The sequence below is a fragment of the Babylonia areolata genome, chromosome 9 (assembly GCF_041734735.1).
Source record: "Babylonia areolata isolate BAREFJ2019XMU chromosome 9, ASM4173473v1, whole genome shotgun sequence".
Classification (NCBI taxonomy): domain Eukaryota; kingdom Metazoa; phylum Mollusca; class Gastropoda; order Neogastropoda; family Buccinidae; genus Babylonia; species Babylonia areolata.
Window position 1 is genome coordinate 27481749 of NC_134884.1, and position 15019 is coordinate 27496767.

The window sequence follows — 15019 nt, forward strand, 5'->3', positions numbered from 1 at the left end:
AAAATAAATAAATAAATAAATAAAAAAAATAAAAACTGAGAAAATGGTCTGGAGATATACCACCCAAGATCAAGTGTATGAATTTTCACGTTTCCCTTCTTTTGATGATGTCATCGGTGACGTCGTCACTATGATGTCAGTTCTACGTGCTGAAGGCAGTCAAGGGTTATGAAGTTGGACACCCGTGTTGTTGATTCTTCATTGTGTGTGAATCAGAATCCGAATAAGAGCCAATTTAATGTCAATTAAACCTTAACGTAATTGGGGTGAAACGCTGTTAACGTCGTCTCTTTCGCCGTTCGTATGGAGAGAGTTAACAAGGTTTAATATAAGACAGGCATGCAGAGTTACATGTACCACACACACACACACACACACACACACACACATCTAAACAAAATAATAATGAATAACAATAATGATAATTATAATAACGATAAATGATGTGTGTGCAGGAAATCGAGTGCGGGGTTCAGTTTGAGGGCACGGAGAACTCCAAGCAGGAGTGGTCCTTCACGCTCTACGACTTTGACGGACATGGCCGCATCACCAAAGAGGTCAGTTAGTTACCTGTCTGTCTTGTCTTTCTGTTCTGTTTGTCGGTCTCTGTTGAATTGTGTCTAGTCTTGTGTGCTGCTGAGAGAGAGAGGGAGAGAGTAAAGAAAGTGAGCGTCTGTGTGTTTGTGTGTGTGTGTGGTTTTCCGAGGAGGAAGTCCTGAGTTGTTGCCCTTGAATGGAGGACAGACACGAGTCTCTGGCCATGCAAATCGGAGAGAGGTGGTGACTGCGTCATCTGTTGCACACTGATGAAAGTCTCCGAGAGGGGCTTTCACGCACTCGCCCCCCCCCCCCCCTCCCCCATCCCCCCACCCACTCACCTTCTGCAGGATAGTTACCACAATCAGACTGGTGGTGCCTGATGGTATTTAAGGACAGACGTCCACAGAAAACAATAGCTGAGATCGAAAAAGATTTCTGAAATCAATCTGTGTGTCGAGCGTGTGTGTGTGTGTGTGTGTGTGTGTATGTATGTTTTGAAGTACCCAGCCCTACTTCTTACACCCCGTCTCCACCCGAACTTCGCCCACCCGCTCCCCTTCCCCTTTCCGTCAAAGATGAGTCAGGGCCGCGCCTATCCGTGGTGGTGGTGGTGGTGGTATCAATGACGCTTGGTGGTGGTGGGGGGCGGGGCCTCCCTTTCCCCACCCCTACACCCTCCACACCACACCACACCACACCACACCCCTTATCCATCCACCATCATCGCTTCTCTCTGTTTACCTCCACCCCATCCCTCCAGGACCCCCTCCACGCCACCCCTGACCCTCCATCCCCCTGTATCATCCAGAGGACAGTCTGTGACTATAGGAGGAGCCAGAGGCAGGTCGTTGAACCTGCTGGAACCATTCATTTCCGGGTAGGGTGTGCAAGGGAGGGGGGGGGGTGGAGGTGGAAGGTGCGTATGGGGAGGTGGGCGGGGGAGGGGGAGGGGATCGTCACCTTTACCATTTTGTTAGCTGTTGTTTCCTCAGCTGTTTGCCCGCTTTCTCTCTCTGTCTCTGTCTCTCTCTCTCTCTCTGTCTCTGTCTCTCTCTCTCTCTCCTGCTCTCTTTCTCTGTCCCCCTTTTCCCCTCTCTCTTCCTGCCATCCCCTCGTGTCTTGTTCTGGATTGAACTTCTGTTTTCCAGAGGTATCTAATTGTGGCATTTGGGAAAACCAAAACGTTCTGGGGTTTATCACAGCCCACAGTCTAGCACCTGTTCTCTCATTCCATCTCTCTCAGTCTCTTTGTTTGTCTACCTGTCTTATCTACCAATCTGTCTTACCTGTCTATCTCTATTTGTCTATCTACCTGTCTATCTCTATTTGTATGTCTACTGTCTCTATTTGTCTGTCTACTATCTCTGTCTAGCTCTGTTTGTCTATCTACTATATCTATTTGTTTATCTCTATTTGTCTGTATACTATCTCTATTTGTCTATCTACCTGCCTATCTCTAATTGTCGATCTACCTGCCTATCTTTATTTTTCTATCTACCTATATTATTATCCATTATCTAGCTAGTATTCAATTTTAGCAGTAAGGGAACTACGGCGTCCAAAGTTCACTATCTAGAATCCTCTCTCTCTGTCTCTCTGTCTCTCTCTCTCTCTCTCTCTCTCTCTCTCTCTGCATTCATTTATTCACAAAAGAACTCTTGTTCAGGTAGCTTAACATGTATAAACATTCAGCAAGAAAGTTGTTGCCTTTTTACACCCTGTTCGTGCGTTTCTTATTCTTATTTTTGCATACTATCTTTACAGTTCCAGCTCTTTCAGCCAGCATTCAACTTACTAGACCGGTGAGAGAGAAAAAACACCAGTCGGGGGTGGGGAGGGGGGGGTAGGAGAGGCCTTTATAGCATCGTTAAAAATGATTTACTTGGAAACTGGGAGATCTCTGCTATTATTAGAACGGCTGTAATTCGTATCGAAGGTGGGATAAGGCCAGTCGGGTTACAGACGTACAGAGTGCGGTGAGAAGCTTACGTGATGTTGTTACAGTGAGAAAGCAGGCCATGATAGCCACCGGCACATGGAAGGGAAAAAAAAAAAAACAAAAAAAAAAACGGTTTACAGAAAATTATTTTGGAATAATCTGGTTTTGTCAAGGTGTAGAATTTGAGGAGGGGTGTGTGTGTGTGTGTCTGATGATTATTTAAGACCATGAATCGGTTTATTTCGTTATTTCGCGTCGCGAACGTACAGAGATAGAAAGCGGCGTTTATTTGTGGATGGTAATGCAAACAAAAACAAAAAAAAGAAAAAAAAACGTCTTGGAATTGCACAACCATAAACAAATAGGGAGAGAAAAAAAAATATATATATATATATGGTTTGACAGAGCTTTGATATAAAAGAATGGTCTTAGTGAGGCTGACTAGTTATCATCATCAGCAGAAGGGTTGTCAGGTGGTGTCTGTATCTCTCGGGCCTGGATGGCGTCAGGATACGTCTCTATGAAAGGAAGCGTGCAGTGCAGCCGTGTCACGTAGCTTCAAACCTGATTGGGTCTCCGTGGCAACAGCGTCCTTGACCTTGCCCACAACCAAAAGAACAACATCATCGTCATCTTCACAACAACAACAACAACAAAAGAAGAAAAGAAAAAAATATATATGGTCACTTCAGTTTTTATTTTTTGACCTCGGCCCTCCGATTTCGTGTTCACGGTAATTTAGCTTCAGTCTTCAAGGTGTCGGCAGAGCGATTGAGACTGTCGTTGGAGAGACACGGGGTTGGTTATGATGTGGAGCCGCTCGTTCAGTCTAGCTCGGCGGCTTCGCGATCGTTGTCATCACTCGGAGGAACAGCTGGCTATAGGAATAGCTGGCTAGCTGGTGATGTTCTGTGAGTGATGGATCAGGACAGGCGCCACTTTACTTGGACCACCACCGAAACACGACTCGGCAGCAGTGCCGGATCTCCCCTGGTGCGTGGCCTCATGTCGGCAAACCGAACGTTCATGGATCCCTCTTATGTGGACTTTCAGCTGCTTGTTTTGGGATGATGAGATGGAGCGTGAATTATGGGGGGGGCGGGGTTGGGGGGGGTAATTTTGAAGAAACGATGCGGTAGACCCGAGGCTGAAGGTGGGGAAGAGGGGTGGTGGTGACTTCAGGTGATTAGTTATTGTGTCAGACAGTGTCATAACACCGTCTGCTGTGACTGGCATCAGCTATCATGTAGGGGAGCTGCTTATTTTTACCCCCTTCCGCAGTATTCTGCAGTGTGTGTGTGTGTGTGTGTGTGTTCTGGACATCTTGTGATCTTCTGTAACATCGTAAGGCTTGCTCGTTCAGTTGTTACGCCCCCCTCCCCTCTCTCTGTCTCTGTCTCTCTCTGTCTCTCTCTCTCTCTGTCTATCTATCTATCTCTCTCTCTCCTGTCTGCATGTATTTAAGTATGTAGGCCTCTCTGTCACTCCGTTCCCCCGCCCCCCCCCCCCCCCAACCCCCTCGCCCCCCTTCCTTCAGTCTTTCGTTGTCTGGCCAGTTCACACACACACACACACACACACACACACACACTACAATACACAATACACAAACTTTATTGTCTATACTTTGGTACAGAGATTTTCTTTTTGGCACACACACACACACACACACACACACACAATAACGACATGCCGGTATCTCGTGACGTCGCCACCGTCTGGCTTTCTTTTTTCTTTTTCTTTTTCTTTTTTCTTTACTTACTTTACTACCACCACCACCCCACACACACACCCCACCCCACTACTATACCCTTGTCTGCTGAGTTTTTCAGCCGTCGTACCGCCAGGTGGCGGTGGCAGGCGGGTTGTGGCGGGCGGATAGCTTATCGCCCCTTGATGGCGGCCTCGCCGCCTGCTAATGGCCAATTCCCTGACAGACGATCTCCATGTTTGTGGCTGCCCGGGGGGGAGGTTGGAAGGGCCAAGGCCTCGCCATCACTCACTCACCCACCCACCGGGGGATGGGGACGCTCTGTAGCGGGGGCACACGCGCACGCACACACACACACACACACACACACGCACGCGCGCACGCACGCACGCACGTACAACGAACCCAGCTTCTGTACTATTCGTACAAATATCGACGGGCGCAATAGCCGAGTGGTTAAAGCGTTGCACTTTCAATCTGAGGGTCCGGTGTTCGAATCTCGGTAACGGCGCCTGATGGGTAAAGGGTGGAGGGGTTTTTTTCCGATCTCGCAGGTAAATATATGTCCAGACCTGCTCGCGCCTGAACCCCCTTTGTGTGTGTATATGCACGCCGAAGATGAAATACGCACGTTAAAGATTCTGTAATCCATGTTAGTGTTTGGTGGGTTATGGAGACACGAAAACACCCAGCATGCATCAACCACGACAGAGTCATCATCAGCAAGTCGATGCTCAGTTGGTTGTGTAATGGAAAGAGAAAGAGAGTCTTCAGTAGTGGTAACGCCCCCCGCCTGTGAAGCCGAGATAATCTATTTAGGGTGCTGGATCAAATCCCACAGTGGCAGGGTAAAAACGAGTGATATACACGTAAAAACCCACTCTTGTACATGTATACGAGTGAACGTGGGACGGAGTTGCAGCCCACGAACGAAGAAGAATGAGAATCCCAGAGTCACCAGAATTTTCTCTCCCTTTACCTGCTTGACTAGAACTTGAGTGATGGTCTGGACCGCTAGTCATTCGGATGAGATGATTAATTAACCGAGGCCCCCCCCGTGTGCAGCAGCATGCACTCAGCGCACGAAAAAGAACCCCCACACACTGTCCGACTGAAAGGTTGCCCCTGGCATATTATCTGAAGAAAATCCTCTCTAATGTAAATTATTTCTTCTTCTTCTTCTTCTTCTTCTTCTTCTTCTCCTCCTCCTCCTCCTCCTCCTCCTCCTCTTCCTCTCTTTTAAAATTATAGTTCTTTTTTCGCTTCATTGCTCTGTGTGTGCTGGTTTTTTCTTACGGTGGATAAAGTAATCAACAAAGAACACCAGTGTTGGGAAAACAGACTTTAAAAAAAAAATTAAAAATAAAAAAAAACCGATCTGAGCATCAGATACGAGAGTCGACATATTATCAGTGGATAAAGTAATCAACAAACGTCAAAACACAGCGTTTTGTTTGTTTGTGTTCTCTCTCTCTCTCTCTCTCTCTCTCTCTCTCTCTCTCTCTCTCTCTCTCTCTCTCTCTGTGCCAGAAAACAAGCAACAGTTCCTCCTGCGTGCAGATAACAAGAGTTGACAGAGATCAGCAGTAAAATTAAATTAACTGGCTGGAATGTGAAAGGGTCTGAAGAGAGGATGGGCAGAGACAGATCCGACTCAGATCACACCGCCAAGTTTAGACGCGGCAGAACTAAACTGCGCGCTTCTGTTAACAGCTTGCTGGTTCACGTCTGACTCTGTCTCTCTGTCACTCTCTGTTTGTTTCTCTCTCTCTCTCTCTCTCTCTCTCTCTCTCTCTCTCTCTCTCTCCCTCCCTCCCTCTGTTGTGGCCTAAGGCCGATGTATATTAAACCAGTTCTGAGTTCACTCTCTCTCTCTCTCTCCCCCTCTCTCTCTCTCAGTGCTCTCTCTCTCTCTCTCTCTCTCTCTCTCTCTGTCTCTGTCTCCCCCCCTCTCTCTCTGTCTCTCTGTCTCTCTCTGTCTCTGTCTCCCCCTCTCTGTCTGTCTGTCTCTCTCTCTCTCTCAGTGCTCCACTCCCCCTTCCTCTTTCTCCTCAGAACCCCCACCCCCACCCCACACCCACATCCCCAAACTGTCACTACTCCCCTCGATCTGTTCATCCTTTCTCGTTCTTTCCGTTGCCTTCCACCACCTTCGTCCCGTTGTCATCCCACCCCACCCCACTGCAACCCCCGGCCCACGCCCCAGCTCACCTTCCGACTCTCCTCCCATCCCCCACCACGTTCAGCCTCCTCTCTCTCAGCCCAGTCCATCAGCATTTTATCCACAACTTGCATACCGCTCTTGTCTCCGTCCTTCAATCACCACCCCCAGATCCATCGTCCCAAAAGCCCCCCCACCCCCAGCCACACACACACACACTCTCTCTCTGTCTGTCTGTCTGTCTGTCTGTCTGTCTCTCTCTCTCTCTCTCTCTCTCTCTCTCTCTTTCTCTCTCGTGCGCGTTCACCTGTCCTGGTTGTTAGGGCCTAACGGGATCGTTTGATCCTTACCTGGCAGCGGTTATCAGAAACGGAACCCCAACCCCAACCCCATCCTCCCTGTCTCTCTCCCCCCCTTTCCTTTCCCCCCTCCCCCCCCCCCCCCCAACAGCAGTTTGGCTCTGCCCCCCCCCCGCCCCCCCCCCCCCCACCCCAGGCTGAAGAGAAAGGATGGAAGAAGATAGGACGTGTTGTCTGGCTGAACTGACCAGTGAATGTCTGTTGGACGGACGGACAAGGTCTGCAAGCTCTTAACTCCGTTTCCCCTATGGTGTCCCTGCAGCGTCAAAAATGGCTTTGTAATTTGTGTATGTGTGTGTGTGTGTGTGTTTTTGTTTGTTTTTTGTTTTGTTTTTTGTTTTGTTTTTTTCGTTCAAGAACAATCAGAATATCAAAGGGGTTTCAAAGGGGATTTTGAAGTAAGCATAAAACGATGTGTTAGCGCTTTGTCATTTCCTTTCATTGGGGAAAAATAAGTAACGTTATGCGTTTCAAGTTAATTACCTTGTTGGATAGTTTTGGGTTTTTTTCACTGTAAACTGGCCTCTAAGTTGATTGAATGCTGATATCAAAGGATAAAGAGTACAGAAAAACTCTTCAGAACTCTCAAAACTTTAATAAATGAAATTATTTTCACCATTGTAGTTACAAAACCCTCATCACTTTTACAGGATCCTCCAGCCCTACTCTCCCCTTCATACACAGAGACAAAATTGATAATAACGAACAGAATTCTTTATCCCACACGCATTCAAACGTTTGATGGATGCGCATGAGTGATAGTTATTACCACCGCTTTGATCTCTTTAAGGAGTATCAATAAAGACACCCGCAATTTCGTTTTTAAAGTTAAGGGCTTCTGAACTTTCTAACCTTTTTTTTTTATACTGCAGTATGCTGACAGCAGTATAAAGATATAACTTGAAACTACAACCTTCTTCCTGGCATTGTAACGATTGGCTTTCTGGCAGCCGAGGTGTCTCTTCTGACATCGTAGCACTTCTCTCTTGGCAGTCGCTGTCGACCATAATCTTGCCCTGGGCATGGACGGAATAGGGGGTGGTGGGAAGATGCAGGTAAGAGATTTGAAATGGCCAGCGGAGATCAGGACACACTGCAACAGCAAGCAGAAGCAGCAGCAGCAGCAACAAACAGCAGCTGCAAATGCCGTTCACTCCCAGAAGCTGACACGTTGGATCGAGAAGGATGCTCTCACCTCCTCTACTCCTGTACATGTCGGTGCCAGTAATGGATGTGGGAGGGAGTGGAGATGGAGGGAGGGAGGGACGGGGTGGGGGGAGGCAGGGTGTTGAGGACTGACCAGAGAGGAATGGAGGGACGGCGTAAAGTGGGGGGGGGGGGGAGGCAGTGTGTGTTTGCTGTTGAGGACTGACCAGGGACGTGACTTTTGCACATTCCTACCACTCACTGACTGACTGACTGACCAGGGTGAATGCTGCTTGTGGTCAGCTGCACAGTTCGTTGCTTCAGTCAGTCTGGATAAACAGGTATCAGTGAGGAGAGAGGGGTGGGGTAAGGGTCAGGGCTTGTGAGGAGCGAGGGGGTGTAGGTGGGGGGTGGGTGGGGTCAGTAGAAGTGAGTGGTCAGTCTTGAAAAGCAGGTTAATGATGGCAAGAGACTGGAGTAGATAGATGGCTGTGGTGGATGTGTTGACTTTGAACGAGGATGGTGAAGTGTGTATTTGTAGTGCTTTCTTGATGAAAGAAGAAGAAAAATGTGGTAAATGTGTATTTTTCTTGGAAGAAATCAGAGGTAAACATTTTTTGTTTGTTTGTTTGTTTGTTGGTTTTTTCCCCCATTTACCATGCTTGATAGGAAAACCTTAACTTTTTTCTTTAAAGAAAGTTGAAGTGAATGCTTGTGTGTCTTCATGAAGGGATGAGATAAAAGGAAATATAGATTTCTTTTTAGTTACCTGTGTAAATGTTTCTGTTCACATTTTTCCTTAAAGGATACATGAATTTTTGTTTCTTGAAGACTTATACCAGGGACGTGATTGAAGTTGTTTTTGGGACAAGGACTTGGTAACAGAATACATGAGGACACAATGAAATATTAGGCTGAAACAGGAATAAGACTATACAATGCTTTGGTTGATAAAGACACGACGAGATGAAAGGTCGTCATGATTATGTAATACACGAATTGCATGACTGCTACCGTTGTTGTGGGGAAAATATTGTGGCTGACATATTTAAACAGAGTGAGTGTATGTGATTATCACTGTTGTGGTTGCCTCTGTGTGTGTCTTTCTGTCTGTCTGCATGTCTGTCTGTGGTAAACTATATCAATTTCTGACAGACAAAGTCAGGTGTGACTGTGTATTGGGGAATCGGAATGAGCGGCGTGGGAGTAATGCCACATAGACGGTGCAGATGATTGGGCAGCAAAAAAAAAAAAAAAAAGGAAAAAAACTATCAAATTCATTTTCTCTGGAAATACCCTGTCTGTCAACACCAGATTTGGATTGAAAATAGAAAGAAAAGTTTGTTCCACACATTCCAGTAATATTAGTGTTAGTCTTCAGGATTGAACTGTATTTCCGGATCATGAACACTTCCTTTTGTTAAGTCCTCTGCAAGATCACTTGTCTCTGCTTCACTGCTGGATTAGTGGAAATCACATTTTGTAGTATTGCTGTTTTTAGACAGCATGCCACTCCATTTCTTTCCCACAGTTAAAAGAAATCAAAAAGAAAATGTTTGACTCTACACACAAAACGACTTCAACTACACCAATGACATGTTTATTGCATACAAGAATTATAAGCAGGGTACTGGATTAACTAGAATGAACTTTTAACATTCCAGTTGGAAACACAAATTGCAACTTTTTTCTGCCATTTTGTTTCAAAGTCAAAAACTGTGGAAGTCGTTCAGCATGTGATATCTGCTTTTGTTGTGAAGTATCTTAGGGGTGAAGAAAAAGTGTGGTTATTATATGGAAGATCGAATAAATGCTGCAACTTAGTTGAATATACGCTGATACAATCGAACAGTGTTGAACGAAAAATTAGAGGATGTTGGAAAATTAATCATGGATAATGTTCACTAAGAAAAAATATTATTCCCCCCCACCCCCCATACCCCCTCCTGTACTTAGGACATGGTAGTGTGACAATATGAACAAGTTCTTCTTCCCAGTCATGGACAGTGCTGACTTGAGTCAAATGTAAAGCCAACAAGGACTGTACCATCCTGCCTGTCCTGCTACCTACTTCCTTCGGTCTGAATATAGTCATTGGGGTGGATCATATAGGTGACAATAACAGACATACAGAAAAATGTTCATGCTATAGAAGAGTGAATGTATGCATCCGTTTGCAGTAAGTCTTCCTGGCTTGCAGTAAGTGTTCCCCACGTGGCAGTCAGTGGTCAAAGAGAGAGTGCAGAGAGGGAAAGCATGTGAAAGCAGAGCGGGGCATAAAGGCTGCCCATTTAGCATCACAGCAGGCACCAGAGCCAGGGACCACTCTGGCAATCAGTCTTGGAATCTGGTGGCTGTCAGGCCATTTGCAGTTTGTCATTGCAGGGCCATTACCTTCCCAACGGCCCCATGTAGCCGCACTACTAGCTGCCGGTCTGGCACTCTGCTGTCTTCAAGCCGGGCAGGCTAGAGGTGGCTGCCACATGGTGCCTGGGGCAGTGGAGCCATGGTGTGGTGGTGGGTGTGGAGAGCAGTAATGGGTGGGCAGTGGAGCCGTGGTGTGGTGGTGGGTGTGGAGAGCAGTAATGGGTGTCTATCTGTCAGCCATGCTGCACCCGGCCACTGCCCTTCCCTCCTTCCTTCCTTCCTTCCTTCCTCCATCACGCTGCCCTTCCTTCGTTACTTCCTTCCTTCCCGCCATTCTCTGTTTCCTCTCTTAGTCTCTGTGCGTTCATCAGTCCCTCTCTCTCTTTCACTCCCTCAGCCCCCCTTACCCCCACTTCCCCCATCGTGTTCTCTGTTTCTCTCATGGTTTGTTCATCTGTCCCTCTCTCTCTTTCACTCCCTCAGCCCCCCCCCCCCCCTCCCCCCCCCTCCCCCTTCCCCCCCCTTCCCCCATCACTTGGTGTTCTGTGTTTCTCTCTTAGTTTCTGTGTGTTCATCTGTCACTCTCTTTCTCTTTCTCTCCCTCAGACCCCCCCCCCCCTTTCCCCCCACTTCCCCCATCACTTGGTGTTCTGTGTTTCTCTCTTAGTTTCTGTGTGTTCATCTGTCACTCTCTTTCTCTTTCACTCCCTCAGACCCCCCCCCCCTTTCCCCCCACTTCCCCCATCACTTGGTGTTCTGTGTTTCTCTCTTAGTTTCTGTGTGTTCATCTGTCACTCTCTTTCTCTTTCTCTCCCTCAGACCCCCCCCCCCCTTTCCCCCCACTTCCCCCATCACTTGGTGTTCTGTGTTTCTCTCTTAGTTTCTGTGTGTTCATCTGTCACTCTCTTTCTTTTTCACTCCCTCAGCCCCCCCCAACCCACCCACCTCTCCTTTCCCCCCCCCCCCCTTCCCCCATCACTTGGTGTTCTGTGTTTCTCTCTTAGTTTCTGTGTGTTCATCTGTCACTCTCTTTCTCTTTCACTCCCTCAGCCCCCCTTACCCCCACTTCCCCCATTGTGTTCTCTGTTTCTTTCTTAGTTTCTGTGTGTTCATCTGTCACTCTCTTTCTCTTTCACTCCTTCAGCCCCCCACCCCCCACCCCCCACCCCCTCCAGTCTTCCCCAAAATAAATTTGTGTGGACACGGTAGGGTTGGTTGGTTGGTGCCATGTCCGTCAGCCCTGTGGCAGCTGTTTGATAAGGCAGATGTATTTTTCCTGTTAGTGTGGAATGTTCTGAAGCAGTTTGTTGATGTGTTGGGTTTGATTGAAGAACCTTGAAGGAGGAGAGGGAGGGAGGGAGGGAGGAGTGTATCTTTCATGTGAGTGTGTGTGTATCTGTGGTTGCTGTGACAGTTGCTGTGGTGCTAATGTTGCTGCCACTGTTTATTCTGAAAAGGCAACAAATATGTTTTTTGTCAGGCAGTCATCAACATTCTCATCAGCATCATCGTTGATGGCGTTGTTGTTGTTTATTACCATATCAGTCATGTTTAACAGTATCATTAGCGCTTATCAGCATCATCCAAGACCACACACACACACTAAAAATTACATTTTTAGCATTTATCATCACCATGATAATTATATATATATATATATATATATATATGATAATCATACAATATATAATAGTGTTGCTATCTTTGTCATTATGATATAAGAATAATAATGATGATAATATTGATGCTTTTCATTGAACGGTCTTTGGTTCTCGCTGTGTTGCAGGACTTGGCCAGTCTGTTGAAGGCTCTGTACGATGCAGTGGGCTCCTCAATCCGACTGCCCCCTAACGGAGCGAAAACCCTCAAGCTGAGGCTGACGGTGGGGCAGGACCGAACCCAGATCCACGCCATCTCGGCTGGGAAACCTCTGGGTGCTCGAGGCAAACGAAAAGAAAACGGGTGAGACAGGATGGGACTCACTTTTTTTTTTTCTTCTTCTTCTTTTTTTTTTTTTTTTTTTTTTTTTTTGTGCCTTGCATTGAAAGTTATTATCTCTTGTTAAAACATCATCATTATTATCATCATCAACATCAGCACAACAGTTTTAGGCAGGATGGGACTTTGTGGATTTTCTCCTTCCTGAACGGGATATATTGCATTCCACAGCAGTTGTGGCTTCTGAATATTTGAAAATCAGTAGTGTGTTGTTGTTGTTGTTTTGCTATTTTTCAGCTGCCAAGAAAGACTCTGGCTTGTTGTTTACTCTCTAACATTATGCAGATCACAACAACATTTCGCTGCTGTAATGAAAGCGAAGGAGAAAGACAAAGAAAATACTCGATAAAACCGAATCACAGTCCTATTCGTTTCATTATGGTGATCGATCACATATGTACATCAAGATGTTAAACATTCACACCAGCCGCGTTTCTTGTCCTGATGTCCATCCAGGGGCAGCAGTGGCAAAGCCAAAACGTGCAAGGAGTCGTCGCCCAAGGCTCCCAAACCCTTCTCCAAGCTCAACAACCTGACGCGGGCCACCGTCAAGGTCAACAACCAGACCCAGGAGGCGGCGGGTCAAGGTCAAGGTCAGGCTGAGGCATCAGGGTCAGGGTTGGGCCGGAAACACCTGTCACTGGAGGACCAGCAGCAGCTGGTGGAGCTGGTGCAGGAGAACATGGAGAGGAACCACGTCAAGCAGCTCAGGTGAGTTGAGGTGTCAGAGCTGTCACAGAAAGTGTGAGGAGGTGGTGTTAGAACTGCCATGGGAAGAGTGAGGATGTTGTGTCAGATCTGTCACAGGAAGAGTGAGGAAGAGGTGTCAGATCTGTCACAGGAAGAGTGAGGAAGAGGTGTCAGAACTGTGGCAAGAAGAGTGAGGAAGAGGTGTTAGAACTGTCACAGGAAGAGTGAAGAAGAGGTGTCAGAGCTGTCACAGGAAGAGGTGTCAGAGCTGTCACAGGAAGAGTGAGGAAGAGGTGTCAGAGCTGTCACAGGAAGAGTGAGGAAAAGGTGTCAGAGCTGTCACAGGAAGAGTGAGGAAGAGGTGTCAGAACTGTCACAGGAAGAGTGAGGAAGAGGTGTCAGAACTGTCACAGGAAGAGTGAGGATGAGGTGTCAGAACTGTGGCAAGAAGAGTGAGGAAGAGGTGTTAGAACTGTCACAGGAAGAGTGAAGAAGAGGTGTCAGAGCTGTCACAGGAAGAGGTGTCAGAGCTGTCACAGGAAGAGTGAGGAAAAGGTGTCAGAGCTGTCACAGGAAGAGTGATGAAGAGGTGTCAGAACTGTCACAGGAAGAGTGAGGAAGATGTGTCAGATCTGTCACAGGAGAGTGAGGAAGAGGTGTCAGATCTGTCACAGGAAGAGTGAGGAAGAGGTGTCAGAACTGTGGCAAGAAGAGTGAGGAAGAGGTGTCAGAGCTGTCACAGGAAGAGTGAAGAAGAGGTGTCAGAGCTGTCACGGGAAGAGTGAGGAAGAGATGTCAGAACTGTCACAGGAAGAGTGAGGAAGAGGTGTCAGAACTGTCACAGGAAGAGTGAGGAAGAGGTGTCAGAACTGTCACAGGCAGAGTGAGGAAGAGGTGTAAGAATTATCACAAGAAAAGTGAGGAAGAGGTGTCAGAACTGTCAGAGAAAGAGGTGTTAAAGAGAAAGGAAACTGTGTCAGAAGTGTCGCAGGAAGAGGTGTCAGAGAGTAAGGAAGAGAAGTCAGAACTGTCAGAGGAAGAAGAGGGAGGAAGAGGTGTCAAGTGTCACAGGAAGAGGGAGGAGAGAGGATGTTGTGTGGGTCAGGTGTCAGAGCTGTCACGTAAAGTATAAGAAGAGAGGGTGGTAGGTGTGTGTGTGTGGTGGGTTAGTTGTCATAACTGTCTCAAGAAGAGTGAGTAGAATGCTGTGTGGGTTAGGTGTCAGAGCTGTCACAAGAGGAAAGAGGGTGTTGTGGGTGTGTGGGTTAGGTGTCAGAACTGTCACAAGAGGAAAAGGATGTGGTGGGTGTGTGGGTTAGGTGTCAGAACTGTCACAAGAAGACAGGGGGAGAGGATGTTTGCAGGAGAGGTGTCAGATCTGTGACAAGAAGAGAGAGCATGTTGTGTGGATGAGGTGTCAGAACTATGACAAGAAGAGTAAGGTGTGAGTTCTCAACTGTCACAAGAAGAGAGGGGGGTGAGAGAGGCATCAACTGTCACAAGAAGAGGGGGGGAGGGAGAGGCGTCAACTGTCTCAAGAAGAGAGGGGACAGAGGCTTCGACTGTCACAAGAAGACAAGGGTGTTGTGTGGATGAGGTGTCAGAACTGTCACAAGGCGAGTGGGAACAGAGGATGTTGTGGATTTGTTGGTTAGATGTCAGAACTCTCACAGGAAGAATGATGAGAGAGGATGTTCAGAGTGTGTCAGTTATACTTCAGATTTATTCACTGTACTCTGTGTTCCGATGCATCCTACTCTTTAGTGCAATGGCCGGGCCACATATCATTTAAGCCTGCAAAAAGAAGGAAATCCAGATAAACCCACCAGGTGTTCTTACTCTCCTCCCCCCACTTCCCTGCCGTGCCTTTGAAGTCTTCATCCTGATCACGGCAGAAAGAGAACAAGCATGTCACAGAGATAGTTTTCCCCATAAAATGCCAGTTTTCAAAGGCTGGCTGCTGTTGTGTATGGCAAACAGCAAAATCAGGGTTAGTAACTCGGCAGAAGATTAAGGGGTACAAGGGACAGATGAGCCTTGTCAAACAGCTTCAGAGAGGCCAGGTGAACATTAAGATGATGGCTCTGGATAGAGGTTCAGGCAAACAG

The 15019-nt window shown here is 47.2% G+C and overlaps 1 protein-coding gene across 5 annotated transcripts in view; it reads left to right on the top strand.

The window, feature by feature from the left end:
• LOC143286177 (uncharacterized) overlaps positions 1-15019 on the top strand; it is a 180234-nt gene that overhangs the window by 162709 nt on the left and 2506 nt on the right. For all 5 annotated transcript variants that reach the window (XM_076593795.1, XM_076593796.1, XM_076593797.1 and 2 more), the window contains 3 exons: positions 456-557; positions 12010-12185; positions 12678-12932. In XM_076593795.1, the coding sequence (XP_076449910.1) occupies positions 456-557; positions 12010-12185; positions 12678-12932 (533 nt within the window). The remainder of the gene's footprint in view (positions 1-455; positions 558-12009; positions 12186-12677; positions 12933-15019) is intronic.